This window comes from Lepus europaeus, chromosome 15 (assembly GCF_033115175.1).
Source record: "Lepus europaeus isolate LE1 chromosome 15, mLepTim1.pri, whole genome shotgun sequence".
NCBI lineage: Eukaryota > Metazoa > Chordata > Mammalia > Lagomorpha > Leporidae > Lepus > Lepus europaeus.
In genome coordinates this window covers 7,831,972-7,848,968 of record NC_084841.1, presented here as the reverse complement: position 1 = coordinate 7,848,968, position 16,997 = coordinate 7,831,972, and the positions used below count along the sequence as shown (strand labels likewise).

Here is a 16,997-nt window from a genome sequence, read left to right as displayed (position 1 = left end):
CTGCAATTCACGTTGTCCCAGTTTTTTTCCTAAGGGGAAAAAAAGAAACGCCTTTAAGAAAGTTTTGCTGAAACTTCCTGAAGTTAAAATGCAGTGGACTATTGTTTGTGGAGAAGCTCCGACGTTATGATTTTAGCCAAATGATTTTGAAAACTTTTAAACGTGCATTAATACAAAAATATCTCTAAGTGCCAGAAAATTTAATAACAAGCTTAATGAAGATATGAAAAGATAACAGTTATGTTCATTTGAAAAGCCATTTAGTGTGTGTTGTCAGATTCAGTGTATTTAAAAATCATAAAAAACGGACACTGTCTTGCATTTAAAGACTGTTGGGAGCCCAGGCAGAAGGGCCTGAGATGAGTAGGGTGGTGAAGGTGGATTGGAAGTAAGAGAGGAAGGGGAGGAATCGGCGGTGCCACCGTGTCCAGAGGTCGCCCATCATGATGGCCAGGGACACTGCTGGGCACAAAGGGAGAGCCGCTGGGTCTCGGTGACGCCACCTGCTGGGGAAGTTTGGCATTGGGGAACTAAAGGCCGGCTGCTCCCATTGAGAGAAGCCAAGGTCCTACATCATCCCTATTAACAGGTACTGCTTAGTTTTAGAAGTAGATCCATCTGGCCAGTCTTAAAATCAATGTGTCATATGGAAGTACACAACAGGTACATGCACAAAGGGTGTGTGTCCAGAAAAAGTGCAGTCAGATCAAACAGGAGAGAATGAGTCATTCTTTGTGTGCTTAATGTAGTTACAGGTTCTCTGCGATGGACGTTGTATTTGTAATCTTTTAAACTGATTTTTAAAAAAAAATGCTCAGCAAGGTAGTGAAAGACTAGGTCGTGTGTGCTCGTAAAACCGTATGTGTTTTTCTTTTTAGGATGACTCAGAGAAAGGCAGAGGGGACAGGAGAGCAAAAAGCGAAGTTGTCCACTCACAACACAGATAGCCCAGGGTACAGGGCCCAGTGTGTGCAGGAAAACTAACTGGATTAATGGTGGCTTCTGGGGCATGCTCTGTTTCAGAAATTCATGAGTCTTACATTTGGGGCCAAAAAAGAAAAAGAAATACCAAAACACCTTGTAGGTCAGATTTAGTTATAAGGAAATTTTCAGAAACTTCTCCTTTTTAAATTCCTGTTAGGGATAACTAAGGAAACTATTCAATGGTACTTCAAAAAGTTCATGAGAAATGGAATTGACACAATTTTACTTTGCTGCAAAAAAAATTGAAAACTCATATGGGGAGCAGTCTTTGAAAATTGCATGGAAATGAATATTATGAAAGAATTATCCATGGGTCTCCATTTTTTTAAAAAACAGATTTATTTATTTATTTGAAAAGCATAGTTAGAGACAAAGAGATCTTCCATCCACTGGTTCATTTCCCAGATGTTTGCAATGACCAGAACTGGGCAGATCCAGAACCAGGAGCCAGAAGCTTCTTCTGGGTCTCCCACATGGGTGCAGGGGCTCACGCCCTTGGCCCATCTTCTATTCCTATTCCAGGCCATAGCTGAGAGCTGGATGGGAAGAGGAGCAGCCAGGACTTGAACCAGCACCCACGTGGGATGTGGGTGTCGCAGGTGGGAGATTTACTTGCTACACCACAGCACCAGCCCTGTGGATCTCTTTTTTTTGGCACCAAAATAAACTTTTAATTTCATTTTTCCACCATGTCTTTGAGGTGCCCTCATATGATACAAAGGAATGTCGCCTTCATGCTCTAATTTGAAGAAAGGGTTGCTGCTGAAGCCGCAAGACCCACGAGCCCATGAGCCCCTGTGAGATGCATGGGACATCTAGCTGTGTGCGCCACGTGTGGGATGTGTGGGTCACCTCTGTGTGTCACCTGCTGGTGTAAAGGACTTTATTCACCTATTCATTCCCAGTGCTCAGTGCCTGCTGCTGAGTTATAGGAAGTTGCTGGTTTCTCTAGTCCTTTGGAAAACACCTGCCCCGAAGCAGGCTGCAGGTCCTGAGCCAGAGGCAGCCTCACGGGGCAGGATCTTCCCGGACTGCTGTCACTGCTGGAGAGGGACAGGGCAGTCTGAAAGATCCGGGAAGTTGGGACAACATTGATTTGTTTACTTTTTGTACCTTTTGTAGATAAAGCCATTCTTTTGTTTTTCAATTCAAGATACAGTCAAGGCCCTTGTGGTGGTGTCCTGGGGTAGGGTCTGCTCCAGCCCGGTTTAGAGGCAGCAGGACGCTGTTCCGCTGCTGACCGCTGACCAGTGTAGACCTGGGTCTTCCAGACTCAGTGTGAACTTGACTGTGTACAGAGAAACCCGCTGAGAAAGAGCAAAGGCAAAGCAGGCAGATCCCCTAGAAGTCCAAACTGCTTGTTTCTGTTGTAAATGACTTAAGTGTGTGTGTGTGTGTGTGCACACACCAGGGAACACATAAACCTACCAGAATCCAGGCACGATTCTAAGCCAGGCTTTAGGTACAATGTATTTTCTCCCATGACTGTCTTTGTTACACAGCCTGGTGCTTTGTAGTCCATCTGAGTGCAAACATTTTGCTCTTGTTCATCTTCTTAAATTGTAGATGCCCAATGCATGGATGAGCGGGAAGTTTCCCGCGTGATTTAACGTGACGTTTTGTACACACAAGCAATAGGAGTGGGCGTCTCTGTAAAGCCTTTAGTGTTCCTTGCTTGTCTTGTGGTGAGAGACACATCCTGGCACAACCTCCAGGGCCCCTTCCCTGTGCATTCTCTGGCCCGACCTGAGGTTCCACAGGGCGGCCTCCAAGCCCTTGATCACACAGTTCCTCTTCCCGGCAATCCCTTCCCCTCCTTCCCCTACTTGGACAATGATTTTTCAAAACCAGATAAAACATTGCCTCTACCCTTTCGAGATTCCCTCCGGGTTAAGAATCGATCACTTCCCCATCTATTTCTGCTTAATTTTATTAACTAAACTCTCCTTCTAGTACTTACCATGTTATGAGTCGGGTTCAGCAACCAATCCCACAGACAGTCAATTTTCAGCAGGGCAGCTGTGGTCTTGTGCTATTCTGTGATTTCTAGCCCAGTGGCTGGCACCAGTCACACTGGATGGCAGTCCCTCTCTGGTCCCTGGGACCCTGTAGCTCTTGCTGTCACTTTATTTATGGTTGATGTTCATAGCTGTGCCCTACTTAGCTCTTTCTTTCCTGGTGAAACTTTGCCTCCAGGGCCACTGTAAGCCAAGTGTATCCCATGATCCTTCACCTTTCCAACCTGTTGTCCAGGGTCCTGCCCAGTGCTGCATTTTGCCACAGTGCTGGTCAATATTCTGAATCTTGAATCAGCCACTCAACCTAATGTTCATCCTAAATCACTATTATTTAAGAACGTGGAATCCACACCCACTAGTGTGTGTGTGTGTGTGTGTGTCTCAAGTATGCCCGCAGAAACAGTACTTGGGATCATGCCACACTAAACAGCTGCTGGGCTCTGATGGAGTTAACACAGGACACACATCCCTGGTGTTAGGTGCCGTGAAATCTCATCACCTGCAAAGTTGCCTTGGCTTTTCAGGACTTTGGTGCTGGAGATCACTGCTTCATCAGCCACATGCATAGCCCACTCTGTCCTAGGGATGTCATTGACCCCAAAATGAGGCTTAGAGGCTAAATAGCATGCACTGGCCCAAGGCACAAACATAAGTTAGTACTTGTTCAAGTCCCCATGTTGGAGATTTGATCTTTAAATAAGTACAGAGAAGCTGCAAGAAGAGAATACCACACATCCTTCCACTGCAACCCCTCCTGGAGAGACTGAGTTCATACCTGGGCTTACGTCCTTGTGGGTGTTTCTGTTCCCATGTTTATGCATGACTTTGTGTAACCCTTCAAGGTGCAGTGAGACTGTGTGGGTTTGATAGGACATAGGGGCCTGATCAGCCAACCCCCTGCCCTGGGTCTTCAGCACAGATGTGTCATTGCCACAAACACGATCCTTGCTCCACAGTCTTCAATGACCCCTTTACAAGGGCCTTCAAAAGGCTTGTGGAAGTTGAGTCAAAATATGTGTGTTCTGGTGCAAAAATGTTGAAGTCTGTGCCTATGAGAGGTCTTGAAACAATTCCTGGAAGACACATATAAAAACCATGCATGAATTTCACTTTTTTGCATCAAAGTCAATTTATCTTTTAATCCCATCTTCCATGAACTTTTTGGAGTCCCCTGGTATTTTCCAGTATTCTCCTTTTTAGGATACTGTGGCCCTTGTCCTGGTCCAAGACGAAACTTCAGGCCCACAGAGAAGGGGCAGGATGAGGGTCAGAAGACAGGAGCACCCTTCCCTCTAGGGTCCCCCCGGAAAGTTGCACGCACTGCTGTTGCTCATGTCCCTGTGGCCTGTACTGGCTCACGGTTGCACCTGAACCCCAAGGGACACTGAGAACTCTGGGCCAAAGGAAAACAGTGCAGTTGCAGTGACCTGTGGAGGGGGCACGTTAGGAGCTCTCTGCCCATGTGAGGAGGTGTCTCACTGATTTTTAGCATTGTGCGCATGTAGCGATTAAGAAAGCACCTTTTATTCATTGCTTAAAAATTGTCAACACTTCAGCCCCTTGTTACCTGTATCTAGATGACTGCAACCTTGGCACACCACTGAACAGGTGTGGGCAGATCAGCTGTTTCGTGAAAGTTATCGCTTGCCAGCCAGGGCTGCTGTGGGACGACTACCAAGAATTCCATTACATGGTTGTTCCAAAGTACAGTGAACCAATCCCTTACTAGAAAATTCGGTTCCTTCCAAGATTCTCCTCGTGTAAACTATAATAGCTGTGTAATTAAATCTCACCTACCTCCTTCATCACTTCTTAAGGATACATTCTTGCAATATCCTGACCACGCGACTGTCCTTAAGGCTTAATTGTAGTGGGTTGAATGTCGGTGATGGCTTAAGCATGAGGATTTGACTTTTTAGTGTCACTTTATAGCTCTGTGCTACGTGGCATCCTTGATGCTGGAAGCGTCTCCTTTCTGAACATCGCCTGTGGTTTTCCTTGTTTCCAGACAGTTTTCCTGTTAGTAGCCAGCTTTCTCTTTTGTTGCCTCATCCCACTTCCTGCTTCTCTCACCCACCACTTCTCATCCCACCATCTGCTTCTCTCAGCCGCTGCTGGTAGACTCTCACTCTGCTTTCACCTCGCCATATGCTCCCAGCCTGTTGACTCGAGACGTGATGTTTGTGTCCAGGAAGCAACAAATTGCATCAGCCTGCAAGTCCCGGGTGCATGTTGTCACGGGGCGACTCTCCTGCGCCTCTGACCGTGAATGAGATTTTGCCGTACCTCTTCCCGACCCCGGCAGCCCCTCCATGTGCTGCCCTTGTGTTTTCGGGGAGTTTGCAGGTGGGAGACTTTGCTGTCCCATCTGGTTCCCTTAAAGACATTTTACCACTCAGTACTCCACGCCCTCAGGACTCTGCGTCTTTTCCATCCACACCAGGGTTTCTCAGCTTCAACACTGGTGACAGTGGGGGCTGGATAATTCTGTGTTTGTGGCTCGCTGTCCTGTGCATCACATGACTAACCTCTACCCACTCAATGCCAGTAGCACCCTGTCCTCCACTTAGAACCACCAAAAACAACTGCACACTTCACCAGTGTCTGCTTGGGTGCTAAAGTTGTTCTGGTTGAGACCAGTTAGGACTATGCTGTCTTTTAAGGGCTTTATCACCAAATATACAACCACGGCTGCAAGGGGTTCTGAAAGGGATTAGCAGGTCCGGGCCAGAGCCCCCCCCCCACCACCACCAGGTGAGCAGGTAACAGAGAGGGTCACGGCGCAGGTTTCCCTGCAGAGGGATGGGGAGTGGGGAGAAGCGACCATTCAAGAAGAGCATCGGTGGTGCTCCAGTTGCTTTCACCACAGTGATGCTGAGAAGGGAAGAGGAGCCTGAGCCCTCCTCCGCTGGACCCTGCACACGGCGGCCAGCCTCATTTTCCAGGTCTGTGGAGCAGACACACATCACCAGCCGCCCTCTGACCTCTTCCTGAAGGTTCTTTCCCCCCTTCCCCACAGGCATGCAAAGATGCGAATCAGCAGAGCTCCACTTAAATCTCTTGTTCAGAAATCACCCTGGCCAGGTATGAATTCTGACCTCTCCAATGCGGAACCCCCTCTTCGTCTCCACAAGGAAAGCCACATAAATGCAGCTGATTGGCTTCAGCTCTTTCCCCTCTGCCACAACTCAGACGCCCGAGCTACCCTTCTCTCTGAAACTCCCAAGAATCAGCACAAAGACCCTCTCTTTCTCTTCTGGCCTTTCTTGTTAACAGTGAATTGAAACTTGTAAATACCCATCACTTCTATCTCCCCCTCCTGAAAAGCTAGAAGTAGTCATGAAACACTTGGAACGCCAAATCAGTCAGTAACTCTGCCGTTCAAACCAGCTCAAGCAACAGTGGTGACCATGGATGGATTTGGGATTTCACTGTTGGTTATTGAAGTCCTAAGTACTGGTTGCAAACTAAACTCTGTTGAGAGAGCATTCCTTGGCAGTGTTGTCAAGTCTGGACTGTTTTCCCATCCTACACGTGGCCCTGTGCAGCTTTACTGGGAGGGAAGATTAGGAGCTTAAAATCAGCGTGTTCCCCTGTTGCTGTACATTCGGGCTCTTTATCTTGTACAATCTCTACTGTTTATTTCCCTGCAATCTCTCAGAAAACGAAAGTTAGCCTGCACACAGGTAATGGCTGTGGTGCCCCCTAAGGGTCAGAAAAGTCTAGGTAATCAAGAAGCCTCCCGCTGATGGAGGCAGCTTGTCTGTTGATGTCCTGGACCTGCAGCTCAGCAGGAAAAGTCTTCTCTACACATAAACCTGTCTGGGCTGCGGCGGCATCTCTGGAAAGAGTACCGTGTCCTTGAGCACTTCTGCAGTGGGAATCCACCTGTCTACTTAGTGGGTACTTCCTGTTTGCATCTCAGTGGTACCCAGCCTAGTGCTTGGACACCAGAGGCTAGGGCAGTGGGAGCCAGCTGGGAGGGAAGGAGCTGCATGTATCTTATGATTCTTCTCACCCAATAGGGACTTCTGGGGCAGAATAATGAGAGTAGTTCTGGGAGTCTCTGCACCTTAAGTAACCCCATGTGTATACAAGGGCTCTTTATAAAGTATGTTGACAGCTTTACTTTTTGGTCTTATAACTTTCTGATTTTTATTCCTAAGTTTCATCTTTTTCTTCCTATAAGAAGCAAATGCTTTCTCTTCTATCCTCAAACCAACATAAATAGAAATGTGTCAAATAGACTTAAGCCCCACAGGAAGCCAAAACTTTTTTTGTGTGGTTTTTATTGTTACAGAATACAGGGGTACTTCAGAAAGTTTATAGAAAATAGGATTAAATGCATGAACTTATTCTGGTGCAAGGCATTTTCTGAAATAGACATTCTCATATAATTTTTCATAACTTAGGAAAGTTTTGCATCCGAGCATATTATGGAATAAGAGTGACATATTAATATGGGCAGTTGATGTATGGTGATTAGATTTAGGGTGATTAGCACAGCCATGACCTCAATCATTTAACATAACTTTGTTTCAGGAAACTTTGAAATCCTCTCTGCTAGCTCTTATTTTGAAATACACTGTTAACTGTTGTCAACAATACTCTGCTGTACCCTTGCGATCCAGTGACTCGCATGTACCTTGTAGCCATCTACTATGCGCAGAACATGTTTTTCAGTTCTCGTTATAGAGGTCTTTGACATCCTTGGTTAAATTTATTCCAAGGAATTTGATTTTTTTGTAGCTATTGTGAATGGGATTGATCTTAGAAGTTCTTCCTCAGTCTGGCATTGTATACAAAGGCTATTGATTTTTTGTGAAATTTTATAGCATCCTACTTTACCAAACTCTTCTATGAGTGCCAGTAGTCTCTTAGTGGAGTCTTTTGGATCCCCTATATATAGAATCATGTCATCTACAAATGGGGATAGTTTGACTTCCTCTTTCTCAATTAATATCCCTTTTATTTCTCTTTCTTACCTAATGGCTCCGGCTAAATTTTCCAGGACTATATTAAATAGCAGTGATGAGTATGGGCATCCTTTTCTGGTTCCAGATCTCAGTGGGAATGCTTCTAACTTTTCCCCATTCAGTAGGAAGCTGGTCATGGGTTTTTCATAAATTGCTTTGATTGTGTTGAGGCATGTTCCTTCTATACTCAATTTTCTAGAAGCTTTCATCATGAAAGGATGTTGTATTTTATCAAATGCTTTTTCTGCATCTATTTAGATAATCACATGGTTTTGTTCTTCAGTTTGTAATGTGATATCTCACACTGATTGATTTGCAAATGTTGAACCATCCCCGTATAACAGGGATAAAGCTCACTTGGTCCTGGTGAATGATCTTTCTGCTGTGTTGTTGTTGGATTTGATGGCTAGTATTTTGTTGAAGAGTTTTGCATAAATGTTCATCAGGGGAGTTGGTCTGTGGTTCTCTTTCTCTGTTGCATCTTTTTCAGGTTTCAGAATTAAAGTGATGCTTGCTTCATAGAAGGAGTTTGGGAGAATTCCCTCCCTTTTAATTGTTTTTGAATAGCTTTAGAAGAATTGGAGTTAGTTCTTTAAATGTCTGGTAGTATTCAGCAGGGAAGCCATCTGGTCCTGGACTTTCATGGGAGGGTCTTTATTACTGATTCAATTTCTGTATTGGTTATGGGTCTGTTTAGGTTTTCTATGTCTTCATGGCTCAATTTAGGTAGATTGCATGTGTCCAGCAGTCTATTCATTTCTTCTAGGGTTTCTGATTTTTGGCATACAGCTCTTGGTAGTAATTTCTGATTCCTTTTATTTATGTGCTGTCTGTTGTTACCTTTCCTTTTTTCATCTCTAATTTTGTTGATTTGGGTCTTCTCCCTATTTTTGTTTTGTTTTGTTTTGTTTTGTTTTGGTTAGTCGGGCCAAATGGTGTGTCAATTTTGTTTATTAAAAAAAAAGGCAGCTCTTCATTTCACTGATCTTTCGTGTTGTTTTGGGTTTCAATTTTGTTTATTCTCTAACTTTAATTATTTCTTTTCTCTTGGGTTTAGTTGGCTATTGTTTTTCTAGGTCCCTGAGTTGCATTGATGCCTCATTTATTTGGTGCCTTTCCAATTTCTTGATGTAGGCACAATTGCTATAAACTTTCCTCTTAGCACTGCTTTTGCTGTATCCCATAAGTTTTGATATATTGTGTTGTCACCTTCATTTGTTTCCAAAAATTTTTGATTTCTCATTGGATTTCTTCTATGATCCACTGTTCATTCAGGAGCTTGTTGTTCAGTCTCCATGTGTGTGCATATGTTCTAGAGATTCTTGAGTTGTTGATTTCCATCTTCATTCCATTGTGGTCAGAGAAGATGCATGGTATGATTTTGATTTTTTTGAATTTGCTGAGATTTGCTTTATGGCCTAGCACATGATCTCTCCTGGAGAAAGTTCCATGCACAGGTGAGAAGAATGTGTATTCTGTGACAGTAGAATGAAAAGTTCTGTAGATAGTTGTTAGGTCCATTTGGTCTATAGTGTCAATTAACTCTGCTGTTTCCTTCCTGATTTTCTGTCTGCTTGATGTGCGCATTGCTGAAAGTGGGGTACTGAAGTCCCCCTTACTATTGTATTAGAGTCTATGTCTCTCTTTAGTTCCATTAAATTTCTTTTAAATAGCCAGTTACCCTGTAATTAGGTGCAAATATGTTTATTAACGTCACATCTTCCTGTTGAATTGATCCCTTAATCATTACATATTGCCCTTCTTTGTCTCTTTTAACAGTTTTTGTGTTAAAGTCTGTTTTGTCTGATATTAGGATGGCTACACCCACTCTTTTTTAGTTTCTGTTAGCATGGAATATCTTTTTCCCTTCTTTCACTTTCAGTCTGCATCTATCTTTGTTGGTGAGATGTGTTTTTATTAGGCAGCAAATAGATGGGTCTTGTTTTTTAATCCATTCAGCCAGTCTGTATCCATTTAACTGGAGAGTTGAGGCCATTTACATTCCAGGTGATAAGTAAGGAATTGGCCCTGCCATTTTTCCATAAATATTCCTATTGTTTACCTTGGATTTCCTTTGTAATTTTACTGGGAGATTTTCTGCCTCCACTTTCTTTCATTGTGCTGACCATGTTGCTGTGTTTTTGTGTATAGCACTCCCTTAAACATCTTTTGTAAGGCTGGATGAGTTGTGACGAATTCAGTTTCTATATGCTCATCTTCATTCATAAATGAGAGCTTTGCAGGGTACAGTATTCTAGGTTGAAAGATTTTCTCTCTTAAGACTTGGAATGTATCTCGCCATTCTATCCTAGCCTGTAGGGTTTCTGATGAGAAGTCAGCTGTGAGTCTAATCGGAGATCCTTGGAAAGTAATCTGGCATTTCTCTTGTGCACATTTTAGAATCTTTCCAAACTCTCTCTGTGGAGAGTTTGACTACAATGTGTTGTTGTGAAGATATTTTCTGGTCATGTCTATTAGTAGTTCTTTGTGCTCCCTGTACTTGGATGTCCCTTTCTTTCTCCAAATTAGGGAAGTTTTCTATAATTATTTCACTAAAACAGACTTCTAATCCACTCTCTCTTTCCATGCCTTCAGGAACTTCTAAGACCTCTATGTTCAGTCATCTTATAGTATCTCATAAATCTCCAACACTGTTCTTAGTTTTCTGATTTCTTCTTACTCTTTTGTTGTTGTTGTTGTTGTTTGATTTCCATAGATTTGTCTTCTTACTTGGATATTCTTTCTTCTGCCTCACGAAATCTGTTGTTAATGCTTTCCATTGCATTTCTTACTTGGTCTATTGAGTTCTTCATTTCCAATATTTCATTTTGTTTTCTCTTTAAAATCTCAATTTCATGGGAAAAATTTTCATTCATATCATGTTTGGATTTTTTTAATTCATCGATTTGCTTCTGATTACTTCTAAGTAATTCCACGATCAATTTTTTTAATTCCATTTCCAGCATTTCTTTGATCTCTTCATCTTCACATTCTACTTTTGAAGCGTTGTTGTATTCCTGTGGGGACATCATGTTGTCTTTTTTATTCTTGTTTCTTGAATTGCTGTGTTTATTTTTAGATATTCCTGGAGATACTTGTTTATTTTTTCCCTGTGATGACTTTTATATTTGGACAGTGCCTCTGTGGCTTAATTAAGGGTCTGCTCTTTCAGTTTCACAGTGAGGACATTCTGTTCAGAAACTTCTTGTTCTTTTAACCAAAGCCACATCAGAACCGTTCAGAGATGACTTTGTACCTGTGAACAGCGATCAATGAAACCATTTAAGTGATGCCTTCAAGAACCCAGGCCTGCTAGAACTTCTGTATGCTTTATTTATGAAAATATAACTGATGATAAGAAACATGTTGCACAGAAGTGGGGAGCACGAATTTATCTTTCAAGCATCAGGAGCAAAACTCTAAGGAAGGTAGAATTGTCACTGACAATTGTCTCTAAGATGGAACAAGATGATGCCCACCAAGAAAATTTTTTTAAACCACAAATACCTGTTACCTCTTTGGTTTGCTTTCTCTTTTTCTATGTTGCTTCCTTTTTTCAACTTCAAACTAAATACTGAAGATACATAAATACACATACATTGTGTGTGTGTATGTGTGTGTAATGATTTGGTAGTAATGCAGATGACCTAATCCAAAAATGCTCTACTGAGGTTTTCTCTGTCAGTTTCCTGCAAATACTTTGTGTCCTTGAGCACTCTTTCTTTATTATATAGTACATTCTGTCTGCAGAGTGTTAGTTTCTTTATATATTATTTTCATATCCTAAGCTCTTAAAGAATGTTTGGTTGAAATGTCTTATGATGAAGATCTAAGCACACACAGTTTGCCCAAAAGTCCTGTGTTCCTAAGGACGAAGCAACTGTATTGTGGTCAGTATTAGAACATAGAAAACACAGGCACTGCTTGACTTCACTCAGTGTACTAGTCTTATAGAAACCTTACAGACAGCTTGTATTTGAATTTATTTGGGACATTTGTTTTGGTAAAAGAGTTGCATATCCTGTGCTTTCTCGGGGTTCCTTACTGTGGAAGGGAAGCAACAGAATTTTCAGAAATCTTTTACACCTTGAGTGTGATCCCAACCACACCATCACCTTGTTGACTTGTTGATGCTGATCAGCTGCACAAATTCGTGTCCACTGTGCTAACTCCATCACTGAGGAACCCTCTCGGTCATTTCATAGATGATGAAAAGACTTTTCCCTATTAACTCAATAAAAGTTTGAATGACACGCCCAGATAAAGGTCAGATACTTTGTCCTTGAAATCATTTTTATTTCCCTTCACTATTAAAATGCCCAGGTGTCATCCCCGTTCTAAAGTAGTGAATAATCCCCTTTGAACTCCATCTGTAGTCACCACGGACTATCTATATTCACATCAGTTATCCTCTTATTTCCTTCAAATTCTCTCTGGAGCTGTTAAGAAATGATTGTAATAAAAGGTATTTAAGAGCTACATAGAGGATGTATCAGAGGGGAAGAAAAGTGTCTACTGATTTACCCATTTATCCTGCTTTTTTCCACAGAAAGTTAGAAAAGGAGAATGAGATAAAATCCAGCAAAAGATAAAAAACTACTTTCCCCCTGTGTTTTCTTTCAGCTGTTGCATTGGTAATGAGCATGGGAACCTTCTTCAGGTCTCCCACTGTCATGTCCACTCTCACAGGAGAGGGAAAGCCCAGGCAGGTTGAGTTGGAAGTTTCCATGTTCTAATTTTCCTTAGCATCATTGGATCTCATGAAAATGATGGCTTACAATGTTTAAGGAAAAGACAAGAAGAAACGAAAGCAAACAGTGAGATAATCTTCCAGTTTCTGTTACAATGGCAAATAGATGCACCGTCCCAGCCCCCAGAAGCCAGTATTACTGCTGCTACTGCTCAGCACCCAAGTGACAAACCACAAAATGACTGTTATCTTGTCCTAGCACTATCTTTCTGTTCAACTCACCAAGCCAGTCTCAAATATTGAACCGGGAGCAATGTGACAGAGCTGGCTCGTTTTCCTTTTTTATGTATTTAAAAGACATGTTCTGGTTTCATTGATAGGCTGTTCACAGGTACAAAGTCATCTCTGAACGGTTCTGATGTGGCTTTGGTTAAAAGAACAAGAAGTTTCTGAACAGAATGTCCTCACTGTGAAACTGAAAATGAGTGACAAACTCATTGACAGTGACCTTCAGCAGGATGTCCAGCATCCGTCCGTGAGATGACATTCATCTCTGAGCTTTAGCCTTGACCTCAGCCAAGCTTTGTAACAATTGAGAAAAAAGATACAAAATTTGAATTTCTCTTGCATGATTAATATTGAAATTATTTGTGACAGTTAAATAATTTTACAGTGTCTCTGTCAACATTTCCACTTTCATGGTGCAAGGATACAGAAGAAGCTTATATTTTCTTCCAGTAATTTTTTTTAAATCAAGGAACTTACTCAGATTCTAAAACATAGTTTTGTTTTCATGTTTATACCCACATGTGTGTGTGTATATATATATGCACATACATATATATGTATATATGCGACAAAGCTTTCTATGTCATTTAGATTATCTTTAAGCAATTATTAACAAACACAAATGAGTTAAATAGCTTAATATCATTCTGCCGAATGATAGCATGGTTTTATTTTATTGTGATTTTTCTCAACAGTCAATGTGAACACATCATTACTAAATAGATAGCATACTTTGATTCTGCCCCCATGGTACTTATTGCTTTGCTTTTCTCAAAAGACAAGGGCTTTGGGGTGGGCACTGTGGGGCAGTGAGTTGGACCACCACATCCTGTTCCAGAGCATCAGTTCTAGCCCCAGCTGTCCCACTTCTGATCCAGCTCTCTGCGCCTGGGAAGGCAGAGTGTGATAGCCCAGGTGCTTGAGCCCTTGTCACCCTCCTGGAGACCCGGATGGAGTTCCTGGCTCTTGGTTTCAGCCTGGCTCAGCCCTGTCTGCTGTGGCCATTTGGGGAGTGAATTAGTAGAGGGAAGAAATCTCTCGCTCCCCCTTCTCCCCCCCCTCCTTCCTCTCCCTTTTTCTCTCCTTCACTTTGCCTTTCAAATAATTTTTTTTAAGTTAAAGGCTTTCTGGAATCAAACATCAGAATCATTTTAATTTTAATATTTTTTAAATTATAAAAGTTTAACAAAATTTGAAATCTGAAGAAAATGAAAGTCACTTTTTAAATAAATTTTTATGATCAGTACAGGTTTTTAGGATGCATCCTACTTGAGATAAAACACAGACCCCATACTACTTTGCATCTAACTGTGTTCGTTTAATTTTTATCATTATCATTTGTCCAGGTTGTTACATCATCTTTATAACTGTCATTTTTGATAGTAACTGTTACTCCTTTGTGCATATAAGCCATAATCTTAAAATTACATGTAATTAATTTTTGATTACACATTATCCTGTTATTCATTAGATTCAATTTAAAGCAAATTTAACTGTCAGGACCACTCTAAGATCTGGATTTCCTAGAGCTCATAGCAAAGCGCCTAATAAACCTAGCAACTCTCGCTCTAATCCACTCTGTCATTTGTCACTTGCAACAATGGTACACAAATCAAAAAAATATGTATTTTTCAAATTACTTCTGAATTCAGGGGCAGGTATTTGGTGAACCAATTAAAATGCTTCTTGGGATGCACATGTCCCGTATCAGAGTGTCTGGGCTCAAGGACCTGCTCATGGTCCACCTTCCTGCTCATTTGAACCCGTGGAAACATCCAGTGATGGCTCAAGTACTTACGTCCCTGCTACCCAGATGCAGACCTGGACTGAGTTCTTGGCTCCCAGCTTTGGTCTGTTCTGGCATTGACTGATGTGGGCATTTGGGGAGTGAACTAGTGAATGGGAGAGCTCTCTCTGCCTCTCTGCCTTTCAAATACATAGAAAATAAATTATCTCAATTATAAATGAGTTTATCACAGTTAATGTTATATATAAAGTGTTGGGGGTGTATTGCAAGTGAGAGGAGAGACAGGGCATGGGAACTCTTCCTCTGAAGAGCACCGCCTGCAGGTTCCCAGAGTGCCTCTTTCATTGACGAGGACTACAACGGCCGTTTGCACAGTGCATGCGTGTGCTCACATAACTCTAAGACTATTTGTAACATTACTCCATAACCTTCAGAGCATGATTGTCAAGACATTGGTAGGGCACCTTGTGACTTGGTTTACTAGATAAACAAGTCTGGGAAAGTAGCTGCATGTCCTGATTGGAGCCAACATCCCCGTGAGAACTCAATGATCTTCTTGGTAATAGGTCACTAACTATCCTTAATCAGTTCCTGTGGCCATACCCTGTGTCCAGTAGTGTGTCCTCAACTGAGAGTGCTTGGGCCGAAACTGTTCCCTACACGTTAGAAGTGAAGGAATTTGAGTTTTTAAACAATGTGATGCCTGTGGTTTGCTCACTATAAAATATACAGCTGTAATCATTAGCCTACTTCACCTTGCCCACACAACATGAATCCAGCTTACCTCCTTCCTTCCTATTACGGTGTGTTAGAGTTGATCTCCGAAAGCTCATCCCCTTCTTACATTCACTCAAGGGTATGCACTGACCCCTCCACTCTAAATGGACGCTCCCGTGGGCAGGAATGGCTCTCCCATTTAGGGTGGTCCCAGGACTGCTAATGCAGTACCCTCCATGCTGTTGATGTTCACCAGATGTTAGGAAACCTGCTTTGCTGTGTGTCTGTCTGCAGTGTTTGTGGGAGGCAATGTTGGAAAGTGTAAATATGTTAAAGACGTTTGCTCTCTCGTTTTTCTTCCACCAGTGGGATGGAGTAGGACCTCTTCCCGACTGTGCAGAACCGCCAAAAGGGATCCAGATGCTGTGGCACCCGTCAATAGTCAAACCCTACCTCACTCTGCTCTCTGAGTGCTCAAACCCAGACACGCTGGAAGGGGCGGCAGGCGCCCTGCAGAACTTGGCAGCAGGGAGCTGGAAGGTACGGCTAGTTCATTACAATAAAAAAGAAATCTGGACTTACGAGCAAGACCTGAAAAAATAAAACAAGTCTAGTTTTGAAGAATGCAATCCTCGTAAAGATTTTAAGGATGGTAGAGCAAAACCAATTATAGAGAGCTGTTGGGTTTAGAAAGATGTTCCACTAAAAAGTTCTTAAGAGCGCAGGGGTCCTTGAAGACTACCACAAGCCCCGAGGACGAGATGTGGGGTAGTCATTGAAAATGCCGTGCAATGCTTTCCATTCTTTATGTGGCTGAGAGACTCCGTTTTCAGGGATGGCTGTGACATGTTGACGGCACTTTTCATTGGCTGTTAAGGGAGTATAGAAAAGACCGTATGAACCCCTAAACAGTTATACCAGGTCCTAGCCTCAAGGGAAAAGAATCAACTACCTATTTGAAGTTTGAGTTTACAATGAATAGTACTTTTGATTATATTTGGCAAAAATATCAAAGCAGTATATTGGAAAGTAATTGGGAGGTTCTTATACTGAGTTCACTGTTTCTGTTTAATTCTCACAGAAAGCTCTCCTGGCTCTCATATTGCATAGAAAGGGATTCACCCTAGGGAGGATTTCGTCATCAGAAGTCTCATGAGCTAAGCTGACTCTTGGAAGAATGAGGGTACATGGGGAAAACCCCTAGGGAGAAAGTTTGTACTTCTGCCATCATAGCCCATTCATTTAATATCAAAGCCAGGGTTCCAAGGTATTCGTAACTCATTCTTGTCATTAACATTAGTTTTCTTTAAAGGTTGACGTTTCAGAAGCTCAGTGTGTGTCAAAGATGTCACACAAACTGGCCTCAGCATTATCACCCAAGTGCAGCCTCCCTTTGGCTCATGCCTTCCAGTGTCTGTCTTCTTGTCACTTCTCTCTCGTTCCCTTTGCTATGTACAGTCCAAGCAGCTGTGCTTCCTTCTTTCTTGGCTGTGACATCCCAGCACTTAGGGCCTAGCCCCTGTGACATTTCCCATGGAGCTGGTGCCCGAGGTGTGGCCATGGCCAGGCTCATCTCT

The 16,997-nt window shown here is 42.4% G+C and overlaps 1 protein-coding gene across 2 annotated transcripts in view; it reads left to right on the top strand.

Moving 5' to 3' along the window:
* Positions 1 to 16,997, top strand: part of CTNND2 (catenin delta 2) — a 441,886-nt gene that overhangs the window by 313,122 nt on the left and 111,767 nt on the right. For both annotated transcript variants that reach the window (XM_062211762.1, XM_062211763.1), the window contains one exon: positions 15,787 to 15,960. In XM_062211762.1, the coding sequence (XP_062067746.1) occupies positions 15,787 to 15,960 (174 nt within the window). The remainder of the gene's footprint in view (positions 1 to 15,786; positions 15,961 to 16,997) is intronic.